Source organism: Vanellus vanellus (genome assembly GCF_965231255.1).
Source record: "Vanellus vanellus genome assembly, chromosome: 1".
In the NCBI taxonomy this organism is placed as follows: Eukaryota; Metazoa; Chordata; class Aves; order Charadriiformes; family Charadriidae; genus Vanellus; species Vanellus vanellus.
In genome coordinates this window covers 190230169-190247168 of record NC_138905.1, presented here as the reverse complement: position 1 = coordinate 190247168, position 17000 = coordinate 190230169, and the positions used below count along the sequence as shown (strand labels likewise).

Genomic DNA, 17000 nt, shown 5'->3' with positions numbered 1-17000 from the left:
AAGGAGCAACGGTTTTAAAACAAAAGAGGGTAGATTTAGACTAGATATAAGGAAGACATTTTTTATCCTGAGGGTGATGAAACACTGGAACAGGTTACCCAGAGAGATGGTAGATGTGCCATCCCTGGAAACATTCAAGGTCAGGTTGGATGGGGCTCTGAGCAACCTGATCTAGTGCAAGATATCCCTGTTCAGTGCAGGCGGGTTGGACTAGATGACCTTTGAAGGCCTCTTCCGACCCAAGCCATTCTTGAATCAGAATGGTTCACCTACAGCGGGCAGTTCTTCATTCCCGCAGCCCCTGCCTTTGCCTTCTATGACTTGGGCCGTGGGGTTACAGCCCTTGCTGGTGAAGACTGAGGCAAAGGAGCCATTGAGTACCTCAGTCTTCTCCATATCCTGGGTGACCAGGGCTCCCGTTTCCTTCCAGAGAGGGCTCATATCTTCCCCAGTCTTCCTTTTATCACTGACATACCTGTAGAAGTTTTTCTTGTTGCCCTTGATGTCCCTGGCCAGTTTTAATTCTACCTGGGCTTTAGCTTGCCTAACCTGTTCCCTGGCTGCTCAGACAGTTTCTTTGTATTCCTCCCTGGCTACCTGTCCTTGCTTCCACCCTATGCAGGCCTCTTTGCTTTTGAGTGTGTCCAGGAGCTCCTTGTTCATCCGTGCAGGCCTCCTGGTGGTTTTGCCTGACTCCTCTGTTGGGATACCTCACTCCAGAGCTTGGAGGTGATCCCTGAACACTGACCAACTTCCTTGCGCCCCTCTCCCCTCCAGGGCTTTATCCCATAGTTCCCTACCAAGCAGATCCCTCCAGAGGCCAAATTCTGTGATTCTTTTTTTCTGGCCCTCCGCCACGCTGTTCATCATCTCCACAATCCCGACCGGCCCCAGCTCAAAAACAGCACTGACAAACCCCCGCAGCCCGGGCAAAAGCCCAAAGCTGCCACGGGGTCGGACAACCCAGCCAGCCGCCGGCCTGGCCCAGCCCCTGTGAGGAAGCAGGCGCGGGGCGGGGGCTCGCCTTCCCCGCCTTCCCTCCCTCCCCCAACATGGCGGCACCGCCGCTTCCGTCCGGCCCGCCCCCGACGTCATCACCAGCGCCGGCGGGGCGGGCGGCGCGAGGGCCGCCGGGGCGGTCGCGCGCGCGGCGGCGGTGGCGGCGGCGGTTACCCAGCGGCCCCGGCGCGCGGGGGCAGGGCGGCAGCGGCGGCGGGCGCCGTTGGGCTGCGGGAGCGGGTGGCGCTCCTCGTCTTCCTCTCCGTGTCGCTCCGCGCTCAGGCCCGGGAGGACGGACTCCCCCCTCGCCCCCTCCCACCCTCTCCGCCCCGGGCGGCGGCGGAGGAGGCGGCGGGGAGCGGCGCGGCAGCGGAAGGAGCAGGTGAGTGCGGCGGAGCGGCCGGGGGCGCGGAGGGTGGGGGAGGGGAAGGCCATGAGGGGAGGAGAGGCGGGAGGGGGCGGGGCGGGCCGAGCTGGGCCGGGCCCCGCGCTCTGTTGCCCCCCGCCCCCGTTTTGCCCTGGCCTGGGGCACCGGTGGGGGGGCGGCGGGGCTCGGCCTTCGCGGCTGTGCCGCGGGGAAGGGCCGTGCTGCCGGTAGCCCGGCACTGTGCGGGGCTGGGGGGCGCGGCGGGGGCTCCCCGAGGAAGGGAGTGCGGGCGGGGCTTCGTGCCTGGCGGTGGCGGCCATGCAACGGTTGACTCGGGGTGCGGTTCCACCGGTCGGGGGCCGCGCTGGAGCCCACCTGCCGCCGTCTTCCCCGGTCATGGGGATTTTTCCACTTCAATGAGGCTCTTCTCCCACTTTCTGGCAGTAAAACAGTTTCTGCTTGATGCGCTTAGAGGAACTACTAATTCCGCTCCTATAAATTCACTCATCGCCATTTCTTTAGATAGCGGCTACAGCTAACTCCCATCCCTTCCAGAACTTGTAGACTGGGCGCGTTGGGTTAGTGTTACGAATGGTCTGCTTATGTCCTCGCCTTTGATTTCTCTGCTGGATTCTCACTCCACCCTTGATTCCTTACCGACCTTCTGCAAGACTGTTTGAAGAACAGATTGTGGCAGTTAGTGGGTTAGCAACCAGGACCTTATGGGATCTTGCTCTGGTGGTGAAACACTTGGGGTGCCTCTGTGTAGACGGGAGCAGGCAGACTCAGCCCATGAACTTAAGTGTACCTGAAAACCATAGAAGTGTGGCTGTACATGGCCGTGCATGAGACAATATGCCCCACTTCTCAGCATGTTTTCTTGAGTGTGGCAACATGCTCATGTGGTGATCCAATTTACAGATTGGAGATAACAGGTATCCAACAAACTTGATATGAAAGCTGAGTGAGCTTGGATCTGTTTGCACCAGTCTGCATAGACTGTCCCTTAGTCTGGTGAAACATCTTCTTTGAGTATGAGGCCTTTGTTAGACAAGATATGGAATACCATATAAATATTTTTTTTTTGCTATAGTAGAGTCTGGTTTTTAAATTTATTTATTTATTTACATGTAGAAAGCCAACCATGGTTTTATACTTATGAAAACATAATTAGCATTTGCTTATCACTACTAATGGAGAAATACTTTATGTTAAATTAGAGAGATAGGTTCAAGTTAACATGGTGATGGGTTAACAGCATGGAGTTGTGAAAGTAAACTTGGAATAATTTCTAGTTTTCTGTCAAACAGGCTTCTTTGTGTGAGTTGAAGAGTGCTAGACTGATGTCGCATAAATGTGCAACCAGTATTTGACTATTATTTTGAAAGTTGGTTAACAATGAATTTTACTATTTTTAGCATTAATTTTAGGTAGTAAACTGGTGGAGCTCCTTCAGATATCGTTATTTTATTAGTATTGTGACATGGAAACATTAACATTGTAATCAGAAACAAAGCTGTTTCAGATAAAAGATCTTCATTTGTAAAAGTGAAGGGGAGCACTGACATTTTCTTCTTTCTAAGCTGTTACTTAGTTGTCAACAGGTATTTAGTTTACCCTAGAGTGTTATAATCGGTTTGTATCTGAACTTCTGTAGGATTTTAAAATTACGCAAAGCAAATTTTTTTAAAATTAAGGCTTGGGTGGGGCGTGTGCCATGTTATTAAAAATTTCTTATTTTTTTTAAATGGCATATTATTTATCACTTCACAGGTAGGATTTTCTTGAGTGACATAATGTTTAGCCTGTGTGTGGTGTGCATGTATGCATGCACAGATGTTGACATGCTTGTTGGTGATGCCTTGGACTTCTTAAAGAGATTTTACTCCTTACAGGTTTTTTTGTGAACTTTCTTTTGTTCTGTTACATCTGAGTTTCTAGTTTTCCTGTAGAAGGAGGATTAATTTTTGTAGATGACTGACTGGATTAGGTTTTTCTAACAGAAAAGCAGGTGTTTCAGATGTGTTTGTCTTGATCATGGCTTATGCAATATCATACTTCTGTTGAAGAAAAATGTTAAGCATGCCTGACACCAAAATGTAGAAGTACCTATAATAAAACTACAGAATTTCAGTAAATATCGTGTCAATCACATCATGCTTCATTGATTTCAGTTACTTGGTTAGTGCCCACTAGGTATACTTGCTTCTCGCAAGTCTATCTACATTTTAGATTTATTCATGAAATAACACTGAGAGATATTTTACTTCAAATGCTAGTGTAATTAATGTCCTTAATAGATTGTCTGTCACCATGGAAAAGTTACTCTGTTTAAAGAATAACATAGATGCATCTGTGAGTAGGTTATCGTAGTGTTAAAATATTTCTAATTTATTATTAAAGATTCTCATGAATCTTACGTGTGTATGGAAAAGTGATACTTCACTGTTAAAACCTTAGCTATAGAATTTATTTTAGGGGTATAAAGTTAATTTCACTTAGTTGTAGTAAGCTTTTTCAGAAGTTGCAGACAGTTCAATGCCCCTAAGTAGATTTAGCAATGCAATGCACTGTACCTCAAATAGAGTAGTACGTAATTTTCTACTTGGAAACTTTTTTTTTTTAATCATTGTAGTAATTATTTGAAATGCTGAAATATGAACGGTTAAGGCTCAGTCCACGCTGATACTCAGTGCTGTCTAATCCACGTGAGTGTTTGATAAGGAGATGGTAATTCAGAGACACAGGAGTTTGATGGAAAGGAAAATCATTGCACTGGCCATCAGTGTGGGACTGATAGCAGGACTGTGGTCATCAAGGGTAAAGCAACATAAGATGAAAATGTGGAAGAGTTGAGCAAGTTAAGGGAATTTTTATGGGATGTTCCATTTAAATTGTTCATGATTATCCATTAAGGTGCAGTCTGAAAAAATTGGAAATGAAACACTTAGATTATTTCATTTTTTTTCCCCTCACAGTACTTTTTTATAAGCAAGGAAGTTTGTCAGTAATATAAAACTGCTGTTATGCATCTGCGATTTCAACTGCAATGTTGTTTTAGTAGTGTCTTTATTTTTTCAACTTGTTTGGTCTTTGAAGAATGAAAATGGGAGTGGCTGCATTTTCAGATACAGTCTCTCAAATGTAATGTTTAACATAGTGAAAATTCCTCAGTTTGCCTCTGAATAATGTGTCTGGACTGTAATCCTGCAGCCTGGGTAACAGCTGTATTCACTTAACAGTAAAATCTCATGCAGTACTGATTGCAGGAGTGAAGCCCTCGTGATAATATGTGCTTACAGAAAGTAGTATGCTGTGTAGTCACAGCATGCTGGTTTTGTTTGCTTCATATCTCTTCTGTTAATAAAGTATCTGTTTCTAATTGCAAACCAGTGTGTATGGACCGGAATGTAAAGACAGAATTGACAGAATGCTACCTGAAATAATAAGTTTTTTCTTTTCACATTCCAAGTTTTTATTTTATTTAAAATAGGGAGTTTTACAAACTTAAGAAGATTCAGGGTTCGATGGTGTTCTCTTAATTTCCTTATAGGAAATAATCGGCCAGAATATAGGGAAGTGGGTAGTTGGAATGAAATTATCTGCTCAGTTATGATGATGTTACCCCCTTCACCCTCTCCATGTTTATAACTATCCTTTTAAGCCTAGTCATCATCATAACTTCCTATATAAGTTAATTCCAAGAAGGTACTGCTTGCTGGGTAAAAAGTAACATTTTAAAAAGAAAAAAAAGATGTTTTGCCTCTGTTTCTTTGAAAATAAAAGGATATTCAAATTAGGAGGCAAAATGAATGGAAATTTTTTGTATTTGTATACTCCTAGCATGTCAGTGTGTACTGTACTTATGTATGAGATGCACTCATTTTACCTGTCCTTCATATGTTGAACCCTTTCCCTATGCCATCGCCAGTGCCGTTCTTCTAACCTTTTTTATTTCAGATATAGCCAAATTCACTATTTGGTATATGATCATCTTATTAAAAATGCTTTTGCATATGTCAGTCGATTTTTATATCGTCTATTAAAGGGTGTAACAGCATGAAACCTTACAAATTCAGTGTTGTTTTTTTTTTTCTGAAATACCGTGGGAAACAATCCTGAAATGGAAGGGTGCTCAGCTAGGTGAGATGTGGTATTGTTTTGCTTTCTAACTGTAATGGTTTATCCTGTCGGACTTTATAACTACTGCTGCACATTGAGCTGTCCACAATGACTCCTAATTATTTTTCTTGGAAGACTGGACTAATTTGAACTCATCAAATATTTAGATAAAATCATTTCTCCTTGTGTGCATTACATTATATTTATTTGCATTTCATCTGCTGTTGTATTACTCAATTTTCTAACTCAATTAGATCTTTCTGGAAATCTCTATTCTCCTCAGTTTTTACTAACCCAAATAATTTCCTACTACTGGCAAATTCTACTTTTTCACTGTCTGCTTCCATTAATCGGTGTTAACCATTGTTTTTAATGTTTGGTATACACCACATGGTTAACTTCTGCCCTCTCTGAGCATCTTGGTTAACATCTTGGTTACCTGGACCTTACTTGTGAGATAAAATTCTTCAGATAATCAGAGGCTTGGAGAAGTAGTCACTAGAGCTGAGCTGAGAAATCTCTTGAGTACGTAGCATAAGCTTGCTTTCTTCTGTTGTTTATAAAGGAGCCAGTGTGCTTAGCAGGAGGTTCAGCACAGTTTTGTTAGTAGAAAGTGCACAGGTGTCAGACTTCTAGGGAGGTCTTGTTATTGAAGTAGCCATAGGATTCAGATAACGGAGTTTCACCAAGGTACAAGGGAAAAAAACATGTATTATCAGTGTCAAGTGTAAAATACAGGTTACAGCAGTATTATGTTTTATGTGCATTTGTCCACATTTATACATTATAAATTATTTTGCTGTAGAATGGGACCTTACAGTCTGAATGCTATGGGAACATATTGCTGATCAAATCAGTAAAATTTGTATTAATCCAGTCTGGTGGGTGTTAGTTTAAATTTGTATTATTTTGACTGCATGGATGAGCTTTTTGTGATTTGTAATTTGTTTGTGTTTGAGAAATTAGCTTAAGTGTGTGTGTGTTCTAAATGCAGTGACACGTAGATAGCAGCAGAAGGTTAGGAGATCAGTGTTTGGCTATCCATTTTATACCAACTAATGAGCCCTATAATGATGGCACTTAGTAATACAACAAAGCAGTGGCTTTTTGAGCTGTATGTAAATCATCCAGCAACTGGCAGATTTTCCCAAATTTACTTTATTTGTGTCGATCAAGTAGCACTTAACAGAACGAACAACAGTTTTTGGGGCCTATTTTGCCCTTTTTCTACAACCTGTCTCTAGCGCTCAATATGTATCTTCCCTTTTTTTTTAACGTTTTTCTTTCTATGTTCAATAACTCCTTCCTTTCTCAGGTAAGATAAATTGTGACTGCTTATTTACCAAACTTATGCTGTATTTGCTTCAAAATCTGGTTTTCTTAATGAAAGGAAGTTACTTCTTGAGAAGCTTAAGAAGTGTATCACTGTTGTGTTTTTTGTTTGGTTGTGTTTTTTTTTCTAAACTCAGGTTGTTACAAATAGTTGTAGAATACAAAGTAGTAACAAACACAGACTGTGGATGGTATCAATGTGGTTTTCAGTAGGTGGTCACACACAACAAATGCCAGGGGGGCGGAATGGACCTCTCACTTTGGAAATTTGTTTCTGAAAACGGGAGCTGTTTTTAATGGTCAGAACCTGTTTCTGAGAGGTTGGTGAAGTAACATTAAAAGTTCTTCTCACTTGAAGTCACTTGAGTTGATGCACAAAAAATACATGACAAAGGAAAGCATCTCTTCTGTGTGGTGTTTGCTACCTAAATTAATAATATATCATATGATCTTTCCCAAGGGGAAGCTGAAGAATCCAAAGCAGGTCACAAGATAAAATGAAAAATTATCATTTCCGGTGTTCAGCTGTCTAGTTCAAATCAGAGGCATTCCTCGTTAATAGATACATTTCACTCATCTATGATGTCGTTTCCTTTCTTCATCACTTCTGCAGCAAGTCTTACAACATATATCATATTATTTTATTCATGTGAGTTCAGTGTCAATAGCCCCAACTGAAGGATTTTACAGTTTTGCTTTTTTTTTTGGTTGAAGTAGTACAAAATGTCAAAAATTAGAAGGAAGGTCACAGTGGAAAATACCAAGACCATATCCGATAGCACATCCCGAAGACCCAGTGTGTTTGAAAGGCTTGGACCCAGCACTGGAAGTACTGCAGAGGTGAGTTGTAAAAGTGTTCTTCTTTTCCTCCCCACCCCAGCATCTTCTTTTCCAGGATTTAGGTGGTGGGAAAGAGTAGCTCACAAGTACCAAATACTCAGGTGTCACTGATGGTTAGTAAAGGTGAAAAGAACTTAACGCTTGGATGTTCAACATACTAATACTAGAATTTTCAAATAACGTGTGTTGTCCCAGCTTCTGGAGAGGAGCAGTAGTACTGTACATATTAATAGTATTTGCATCAACTTAAATTTTTCTCTGCCAGACCTGATGCTCATTGTTGATTATTTTTTTTAAATTACTTATATCACTAGTGGACAGAAATTACAAATAAATGGGAATTAATGTGGAGTCATTTGTTTGTTCTGCCACACTCACACCAATGGTATTTCCAGAAATGAGTGTGAAATTCACCCAGTAATGTCTGTCTCTTAGACACAGTGCCGTAACTGGCTGAAGACTGGCAACTGCCTCTATGGGAACACATGTAGATTCGTACATGGCCCTTCACCACGAGGTAAAGGCTATAGCAGCAGTTATAGAAGGTAAATCAAGAACTCACTTTGAATTCTTCACATGCTGTAGGAAAGTAGCTTTTGCAACTGTCTTCTGTTGTTTTGTTTTTTTTTGTTTTTTTTTTTTTTTTTTTTAAAGTGAAATGCTGTGGTGTGCCTAATGGTATGTTTTATTGATAACCAATTGCGTTGTGAAGCTGCTCAAAACAATTAATTTGGCAACTTAGTGGGTTTTCCCAGGTTTTTTGTGTGTATGTAGCTTTAAAAAATGAACAGAGTCCGCTGGATGCAGATTAACTTCTTATATTACTTGAAAAGGGAATTTCAAGTACCTTAATACTTTTTTTTTTTGGCATAGTGTCACTGCAGCTTCTGATAAGCCTTTCTGTTCTTTACTGAAATGCTGTTTTGCAACTACTTACAGCAGTACTCACATACTTGCAGCCCTTCTGCCTTCTCTATATTGTTTGATGAATAAGGTGTCTATCCTTTCTGTCCTGTTGTGAGAAAACATTTCTCTTGAAAACATAGTTTTGTGACTTTATCTGTCAGATATAGAACAAATATCCTGTATCATAGGAGGAGATCCAAAAAGTTACTTCATTTTTTGGAAGAGAATATATTTTATTATCTGCCTCTTCATATGTAACTGTAATTTAACATATTTTTTTCAACCGTCCTTTGTGTGGCATAACACCTTACTTAACTGAAACCAAATGTGGTAGTAAGTTGTTTTGTTTTGTTTTTTTTTTTTACAAATAACTGTGCTTCATAGTGCTACAGTAATATCAGTGTTACCTCTAGATTATGGATGGGCATACTGAGTCATCAAAGTGTAAAGCAACAACAGGAGGGTTGACATGAGGTTAGGGTTCTGTTTCTGGTTCTGTTTTCCTGATACTCTTGGTATGATCTTGACTTTCCTTGTTTGATCTTCCATTGCTTCTAAGGTGGTAGCAGTTGGGATACAAAATGTATCACTGAGTTTAAAGTTTCTTTCAGTGTGTAAAAGACTTTGTTCTGTACTGAATGTTCCAAATGAGGAAAAAGGAGTGATTTACTGGTGGAGATTAAACTTAAAAACTGTTAGAACGTAATTTTCTCCTTTATTTCAGCGTTTGGAACGCTCAGTGTGTAATTCTGCTTGGTGATTTGCAGAAAAGTCACATTTCTTTTAATGATTAAAGCTTTGTTTCTGATTCACTGTCACCACTGACACTTAAGAATAATGTTGATTTACTTTTTATTGCTAACTTTTTTTTTTACTAGGACTATATGGAAAAGTCAAAGGACGAATCTTACTGCTTATTTGTCTGACATGTTCAACATTTAATAAAGGTGTTCTTAAAAATAAAAAGGGGGAGGAAGCAACTACTTGCCCATTCCCCCCCCTAAAACCAAACCAAACAAAAGAAAAACCCAGACAAATGAAAAAAGCATGCTTGTCTTCAGAACTTTTACTGATAGCTTTTGGCCAGGCACAGAAAAAGCTGGTTTAGGTACATAATAAAATGTTGACATTTTCATGCCATTGAACATTACAGACACTTTTACAAATGTTATCCAGGTATTTTGAATGCAATTTTATTGGCTTCTTGCAAGCCAAGCTAATATTGCTTCCACATCAGTTCAGTTCAAGCAGTACTCATGTTGAGGTATCTGGGACAATATAATGGCGGTGTGTCTGCATGTGTTTAGCCAGGCCTGCTGGTGAAGTCTTTTGCAAGCAGTTTAGTAGGACAAAGCACGTCTTACTGCCTTTCTGTCTTGCCTTCCAATTTCATACCTGTCTTAAATAAATCTCATTGTTAATTGTTTTATCTGACCATAATGCCTCCCATAGTTCAGAACATCACCAGACAGTAGGAAAACGTGACTCTAAGGTGTGAAAAAGACTCTTAAATCTAATTTTGTTATAACTCCATTTCAGCATTAATGCTGCCTCTCACAGCTTGAATTTTAATCTTGCTGTTATAAAAAGAAAACCTAGCATGTTTTTACATAAAAAGCTTTCCTGATGAGGATATTAAGAATTCAGTAATAGACCTGACAGTTTTCCAGGCATCTGAAGTAAGGAGAAGCTAACAAGGAAAGAGCTGTGTGTAAACATGCTATCCCACAAGGAATTTTGCTCTCTTGCTCCACTTACAGATTGTTGGTTAGTTGCCTGGCATCTTCCTGCTGGTTCTCTTGTACTATTGTCAGGATCTATGCTATCATAACATTCCTCTCCTAGCCTGTCTGATCCTCTTCTTTCTGGATCATTACTCTGGATTTAAAAACCAGACCAGCAGTAAAACTAGGTAAGAACTTATGGATTTTACAACAATATTTGAACCTTGCATGGGAAACTGAAAAATGGGATGTTTCATAAGCCATCAATTATAATATGTATATCATACACTAGTAGTTGTCATCTGCCTATACGCATGTGTGTGCACGTACATACACACAGATATTCTTGGATACGTGTGTTGTAATGTGTGCCTGTTGTTAGGGGGGGTGTTCCTGACGCTGTAGGAGGTACGGAAGCAAATGGAGGCATTGTTATGAACGTGCATTTCCAAACCAAGCTGCTGAATATGGAGAACTGAACTGTTGCAGGAAGTAATACTGTTTAAAATCACATAACTGCACTGCTTAAAATTTGAAATTATGAAATTCTGCATTTTAGGCCTTATTTAAAAGATGGGTCCAGCACAAAATATTGTCATTAAAGTGAATTTTTTCATTGAGCGGTTTTCTTCTGTCAGGGTGCAGGGATAATGCTGTGGAACCTTTTGTGTGAAAGGTTCTACCAGTTGCAGTCTAACCACGTCATCGTAAACTGTAGAGGTAAAATTGTAGTTATCCGTTGAAATTCAGCAGTGTGCATTACCTGGAATAACCAAAGGTCCCTTTTGGAGAAGGAGGAGGGGGGGGAAGTTATGTAGAAAAGAAGGCATTGTGTAAAAATTAAAATTGTAGTATACCTGAAACATGAATCAGTTAGTAGGCCAGCTTATTTTTCTGTGCATCAAGCCAAACTATCTGAAAAGAGTCACAGCATCCTGAGTAATTATTTCTTTAAATTTAACAGGTTTTTCAGTCTGACTTTTTTGGGGGGTTTATGGTGTTTTTTTTTTTTGTGGAGGGGTGAGATGGTTACCATGACTTAGCTCCAGTGTTCTACTAAAGCTGAAAGAAACCCAAACCAAACAAAAAACACCAACAAACCCCAACCCTGGAGCTATAGCTTTTTTTTTTTCATTTCTGTGATTTCTTGATAACTTTTGTAATCTTTAAGTAGATTTGAATAAAGTTGTAACAAAATAAATTTTTTCTTCCCTTCCATACTGAAAAAGGTACCAATTGAGGGTGAAATGGTTTGGATGTTTTTTCCACTCCAGCATTTAACTTTTTTTTTAAAAAAAAAAAAAAGGGGAAAAAAAAAAAAAAGAAAAAAGTACTTTATAGAGACACATTTGGTATTTTAATACATGAGCTGCATTCAGTGTAAGTTTTCTTGCTCTCTCCTTTAGCTACCAGGGTTTTTCCTGAAATTGCTCCTCTTGAGGAACAATGTTACTAGTATGTTATCTATAACCTTTTTGCCTTTTAAATTAATTTTCAGATTTACAAATCCAAATCCTTTCTGCCATAGCTCATATATTATTAAAATTAAGGCATTCAATTGCCACTTTAATGTTAAAAGACTGTTTATTTGTTGAGGTAGTTGATGGTTGGAATGCTTCAGAGTGTTTTGGAAATGCTAAGGAACTGTCTTTCTAAGATCGAGGGAGGGAAAAGAAAAAGATACCTTGAATTATAACCTTTGCTAAAGCCATACACTTTAAGGATGGTATAATAATGCATGCAAAAGAGATAATTTATTTATATTTGTATGCAGGTTATTATTTGATCCTTCTTAGTCCTGAAAGAAGCAGCATGCTACTGTTTTGTACCTTTCTTCTGATCTAGAGTGACCTGTATTTACAACTTCATAAAGTATTAAATGCATTTAAAAATGAGAGCAGTCACTGGTCTTTTTCTTCTTGGATCGTAAGACACTTAATCTTATGACGCAGTTTAAAGAATTAAATATAGATAACATTGCAAAAAAGGAAATGGAAACCAATTACTGTTTTTCAAGTATGCAGAGGTTGAAAATGAAATCATATTAATTTAGATTTTTGTATGCATAATTTGTGAAAGACATTTTACTCTGTATATTATGTGACAGAGGAAGGGTTGGAGAACGTACTTTCTAAATGGAAACCCTAATTCAGACTGAAAAACAAAGCGAATGCAAATTTCATTATTCAACTATTTTATATAACCCATCTAATCAACTAAGGCAGCATCATTATCTCTCTATGATTCTTTAGTGTAAACCGATAAGTACAGACCTAGTACTTTCATACAACCATTTCACAGAAGAGTCTGTAATTATGGCTAATAGCCATCACAAAAGTACCAAACTCAGTATCAGGCCAGATTCATAAGACGAGAAAATTTTTCTTGAACTGAAAGATCATTTGAAACAGCTCCTACATCCCCTTTGCTTAAGAGCTTGTTTAAATGTAAGGGTTGTTGTCTTTTAACCCATAAGGGATAAATGAACTTGTGAGTCCATAATAAGAGGTGACAAAATTATATAAATGTCTTGTAATACTGTAGGATGTTCCCCCTCCCTTCCCACATCACAGTAATACCTTTTACAGAAAATATACCTTAAAGTTGCATGACTAGTAGAGTTCATACAAAATTTTGTAATTAAATAATGAAATTATGTTACTGCAAAATGGAAAATGGAGGAGGCCTCCAAGAGTGAATTTCTGGTGTGTGGTCATGCAACAGTGTTTTTTTGTGTGGCAGTCTCACCAAGGTCATGGGAGCATGGCACCTAGGTCAGGTTATCTCCACTTGCAGACTTCATCCATATCCAGATCTGCTTCTGTTTGGCTATCATTGCTAGTCTACAGTAGTTTGACTCTGCATTAATTTTTTTTTTTTTTTTAAATTATATATTAAAATCAGTGCAGCTTAGAATATGGAGAAGGCTAAAGATATTTTGAAAAATTTGGTAGGAGTGACTGTGAAACGCATTTGCATGATGGGTCTGAAAAAGAAGATTTGTTCTGGATAGGATCACCCGAAGCTAATCTAGAATAGTAACTGAGTCATGCCATATATACATACGAGTAATTTTTCTTCTTAGAGTCAAGTCTTCCTTGATGTTCTGAAAGGTTTTTTAGGCTGCTTAAGCCTGTTAGAATTGAATATATTTTTATTTATCCACTTTGCATCTGGGCGGGAGGTTTAGGTCTTTCTGTATATACTAATAAAAAGAATGAAAAGACAGATTAGATTGTATTCCTTTAAAAATAATGCCATAGAACTGGTTATATTATGTTTCTGTATTATACAGGTCACCAGAAAGACCGACTGGAGATCTTCGGGAAAGAATGAAGAACAAACGTCAAGACGTTGAGGCAGAGCCACAGAAACGAAGTACAGAGGAATCATCCTCTCCTGTTAGGGTAAGAATGGAGTTTGTAGAACTCCAGAACCCCTCAGTAGCAATTGGGCAGTGTGTCCTAGAAACCTGTCTGTGGTGACTTGTAATATTTAAAATGTTTTAACGAACTGATCATTTTGTATATAGCATATGACATTTTATTATGAAGTGTATTAATAATTGTATTATTTTGCAATTTTATAGCATTTTCTGATCTTTTGGTTCCCAAAGATTTTATAAATCCCGTAGACTAAGATATGTTATAAGTAGTGATAAACAGGTATTTAATAACAGTGCAGACTCTTTGATTATTTCCGAGAAAGTGTATTAACTGTTCTTCCAATCATCCACTGTTTTTCCCCCAACGCTTATTTTTATCCATTGTTTACACGCACCCTAACTCCAGTTGTTCATCCCAAATTTGCTTTTAAAGAGACCATGCAGTTACTGTTGTGCTGGTTCATTTTGCCTTCCTCCTCACATACTCATCAGGCATCCCAACTGCTCACTTTTGGGTTTTGCAAAAAATTAATTCATTATCATTCTCATTTTCTAATCATCTTTCTGCAACCCTATATCCCTCAAATATCAGAATTCATTTATTTTTAAACTGTTCCTGCACTGATGTTACAAAAAAATAGGGGCAAAGTTGATAGTGTGACCATGCACCTGTGTAACAATAGCACCACTGTATTCCGACATTATGTTTTTTAAGAACACCTTCATATGAATAATGAGAAAAAGGTTTTATTTGTGAAAAATCAGTTTTGCTTCTGCAGGTATTAACAGCATTCTTTTTTTTCCTCTTGGTCTGTTCCTACTTGCTGTGTAAAATGAATTTTTATGTCAGGTGTAAAGAAATCAACAGCAGCTGCTATCATTAAATTAACAGAATGGCTTACCTTCCAATCATGTTTACAGTTGCTGTTAATTTGTGTAAACTTTCAATCTTTTTACTCTTTTACTTAAATGTGTTTCTTTTATTTTCTAATAGTTTGAATACACTGTTCAACATTGAGTTGGTGGGAAAAGTGTTTTTTCCAACCGCTATTAAAAACTGTAACTTCTTTCCTGGTACAACTCTAATTTTGATGTAATTCTTTTGGTTAGTTAACCCTGCTTTTTATAGTGTTCTATTAATGTAATAATAAGATACTCTTAAACAACTAAACCCCAAGTAAACGTGAACTGGAAGAAGGTATTGGAAAATTAGTGGGTCTGTTAAAGTACCACAGAATTATTTACGGGATAAGCACACTGCAGAGAAAAAAATACTCTGCTTCAATCTCATAAAACTGAAGGCTGAGGAAACCACTGAGCTTTTGTATTAGTTGCATGGAGGATATGGGCTATCCAAAGAAAATATTCTGGAACAAACAGTCGTCAAGAGTTGCATTGCAAAGAACCAGGATATCTAAAAGAACAGAAGACTGAAGTGACTGATCTGCTCCATTGTTAGAGCTACTGTTATGTTGGAGCTCTAATATCTGACGTTTCCTTCTCTTATTAAAACTTTTGGGATAACAGAGGAGCTGGATAAGAGCTTAACTTTGTTTTGAAATAATGAAAAGTACCTTGTTCCATAAAAAGTTTCATAATTTTTTTTTTTAAAGGAGCAGCACTGTTCCTACAGACAAAATTTGTGCTTCACCAGTCTACTAGCCTGAAACTTTAATAGAGAGTAGTGGCTAAAAGAGAACTGTCTGATACAGGTGAAACCTTAAATAGCTCCTTTTGAAACAAGGCTTTTGAGGCATATAGATAGTCAAAGAATAGCAGGTATAATATTGTCAGGTTTGGAAGCCAGCTAAGGGGAAAACGTCAGACTAATTTCAAATGATGAAGTTGGGAGGATGCTGTGGTGTTTCGTCTAAAGAGCTATAACTTTTTAAGAATGTGGAAAAAATGTTGGACATCCCAAATGTCAAACTTTGGAGAAGAAATGAAAACAGTAGTTGAGATTACTAAAGTCTGAGGAATGATAGAGGGATTGGGGAAAGGTAGTTTTTGGCAGTACAATAGCAGATGAAACTTGGTGTTGGCAAGTGCAAGCTAATGCACAATGAAGAAAGTATTTAAAACAAAAAATTGTGAATGAATATTTCAAAAGTAACTGAAACCTTCCAGTAGAAAAAGAAGTTATTGTGGACAGCTCAATGAAATCATATGATCAAAGTGCAGTCACAGTTGCAGAAGCAAACACTCAGGTATATAAAAATGGAATAGAAAAATGATCAATATTATGCTGTAGAAATTCATGGTCCAGTTTTACTTGAAATGCTGTTTGGTTGTGATCACCTGTATGCAAGAAAATACAGTCAAAGGTCTTTTTGAAGTGGGCGTGGGCGAAGAGGTGAGAAAGAGACTGGAGAGAAGAAAGGACATGTGATGAATGCATATGATGTATGAATGAGAGAATGTAAATTAGATGCGTCATACTTATACTTTATCCCAGTAGAAAGAGTGGTAAATTTGAAAATGACAAGGGGAAATGGTATTTATATTATATATGACAATTCTACCCGATTGCTGCAAGATACAGGCAAAAACGTGAATAGATTCCACCAAAAATTTGAGGCAGTATAACTAGTATAAAATCTTTTTGGAAGAGATTTCTTGTTCTTTGGAGACATAAGATAACTAGTGCGATCTATGTGTATTTAGGAAGAAACTTCCTATATGGACAACTTACAGAATATATCCCCTATTACTTCTTCATATTTTGTACTATTATTTTCAGAGACAATATGCTGCGTTATGTGGACAACTACGTTGAACTCAGTTGTTTCTGTGTTTCTCAGATTTGCGTTCAGAATTATTTCAGCACTGTATTTTAGTGTATCAATTATTATACAAATAATTAGATAAGATTCCTGCTATTATTGTACTTAGTTGGAAATTTTTATGTTGAATTTTTCTCCATATTATAAGACAGTTACATTGGAGTATATGAAGTATTACCTGGGAGGTGTGTGTGATCTGGGAGAAACAGTGGGAAGGACTTCATGTACATTTAGGAAAGGTTTTTGTAAGGAATGTGTATAACTTGTTTCCTATCTGTGCTTTTTGTCGCTGTGGCTTCTGAGTATCTCTACTGGAAATGGAAGTCAGCATTGTCTTCCATCTCTGAAATGGAAACAATACCTGTTCATTTCAGGGAAACTTCATATTAATTTTCTTGTATGTTTGTGTAGTGTGGTAGTAGTTTACACTATAAAGGTATTATACATAGAGCACAATAGTACTGTACTTGCCCAAAAGATTCTAGCTGTAATACATGATAGTTTATTCTAGATTTAAAGGAGTCTGTGCTTTTGAATTAGTT

At 38.4% G+C, this 17000-nt stretch overlaps 1 protein-coding gene across 1 annotated transcript in view; it reads left to right on the top strand.

Annotated features, from left to right (window-relative positions):
• The first annotated feature begins 1305 nt into the window (after positions 1-1305).
• The window catches only part of ZC3H13 (zinc finger CCCH-type containing 13), a 49323-nt gene continuing 33628 nt past the window's right edge, over positions 1306-17000 (top strand). The window contains exons 1-4 of the mRNA XM_082485107.1: positions 1306-1381; positions 7538-7660; positions 8096-8205; positions 13586-13697. Coding sequence (XP_082341233.1) covers positions 7544-7660; positions 8096-8205; positions 13586-13697 — 339 coding nt within the window. The 5' untranslated portion in view covers positions 1306-1381; positions 7538-7543. The remainder of the gene's footprint in view (positions 1382-7537; positions 7661-8095; positions 8206-13585; positions 13698-17000) is intronic.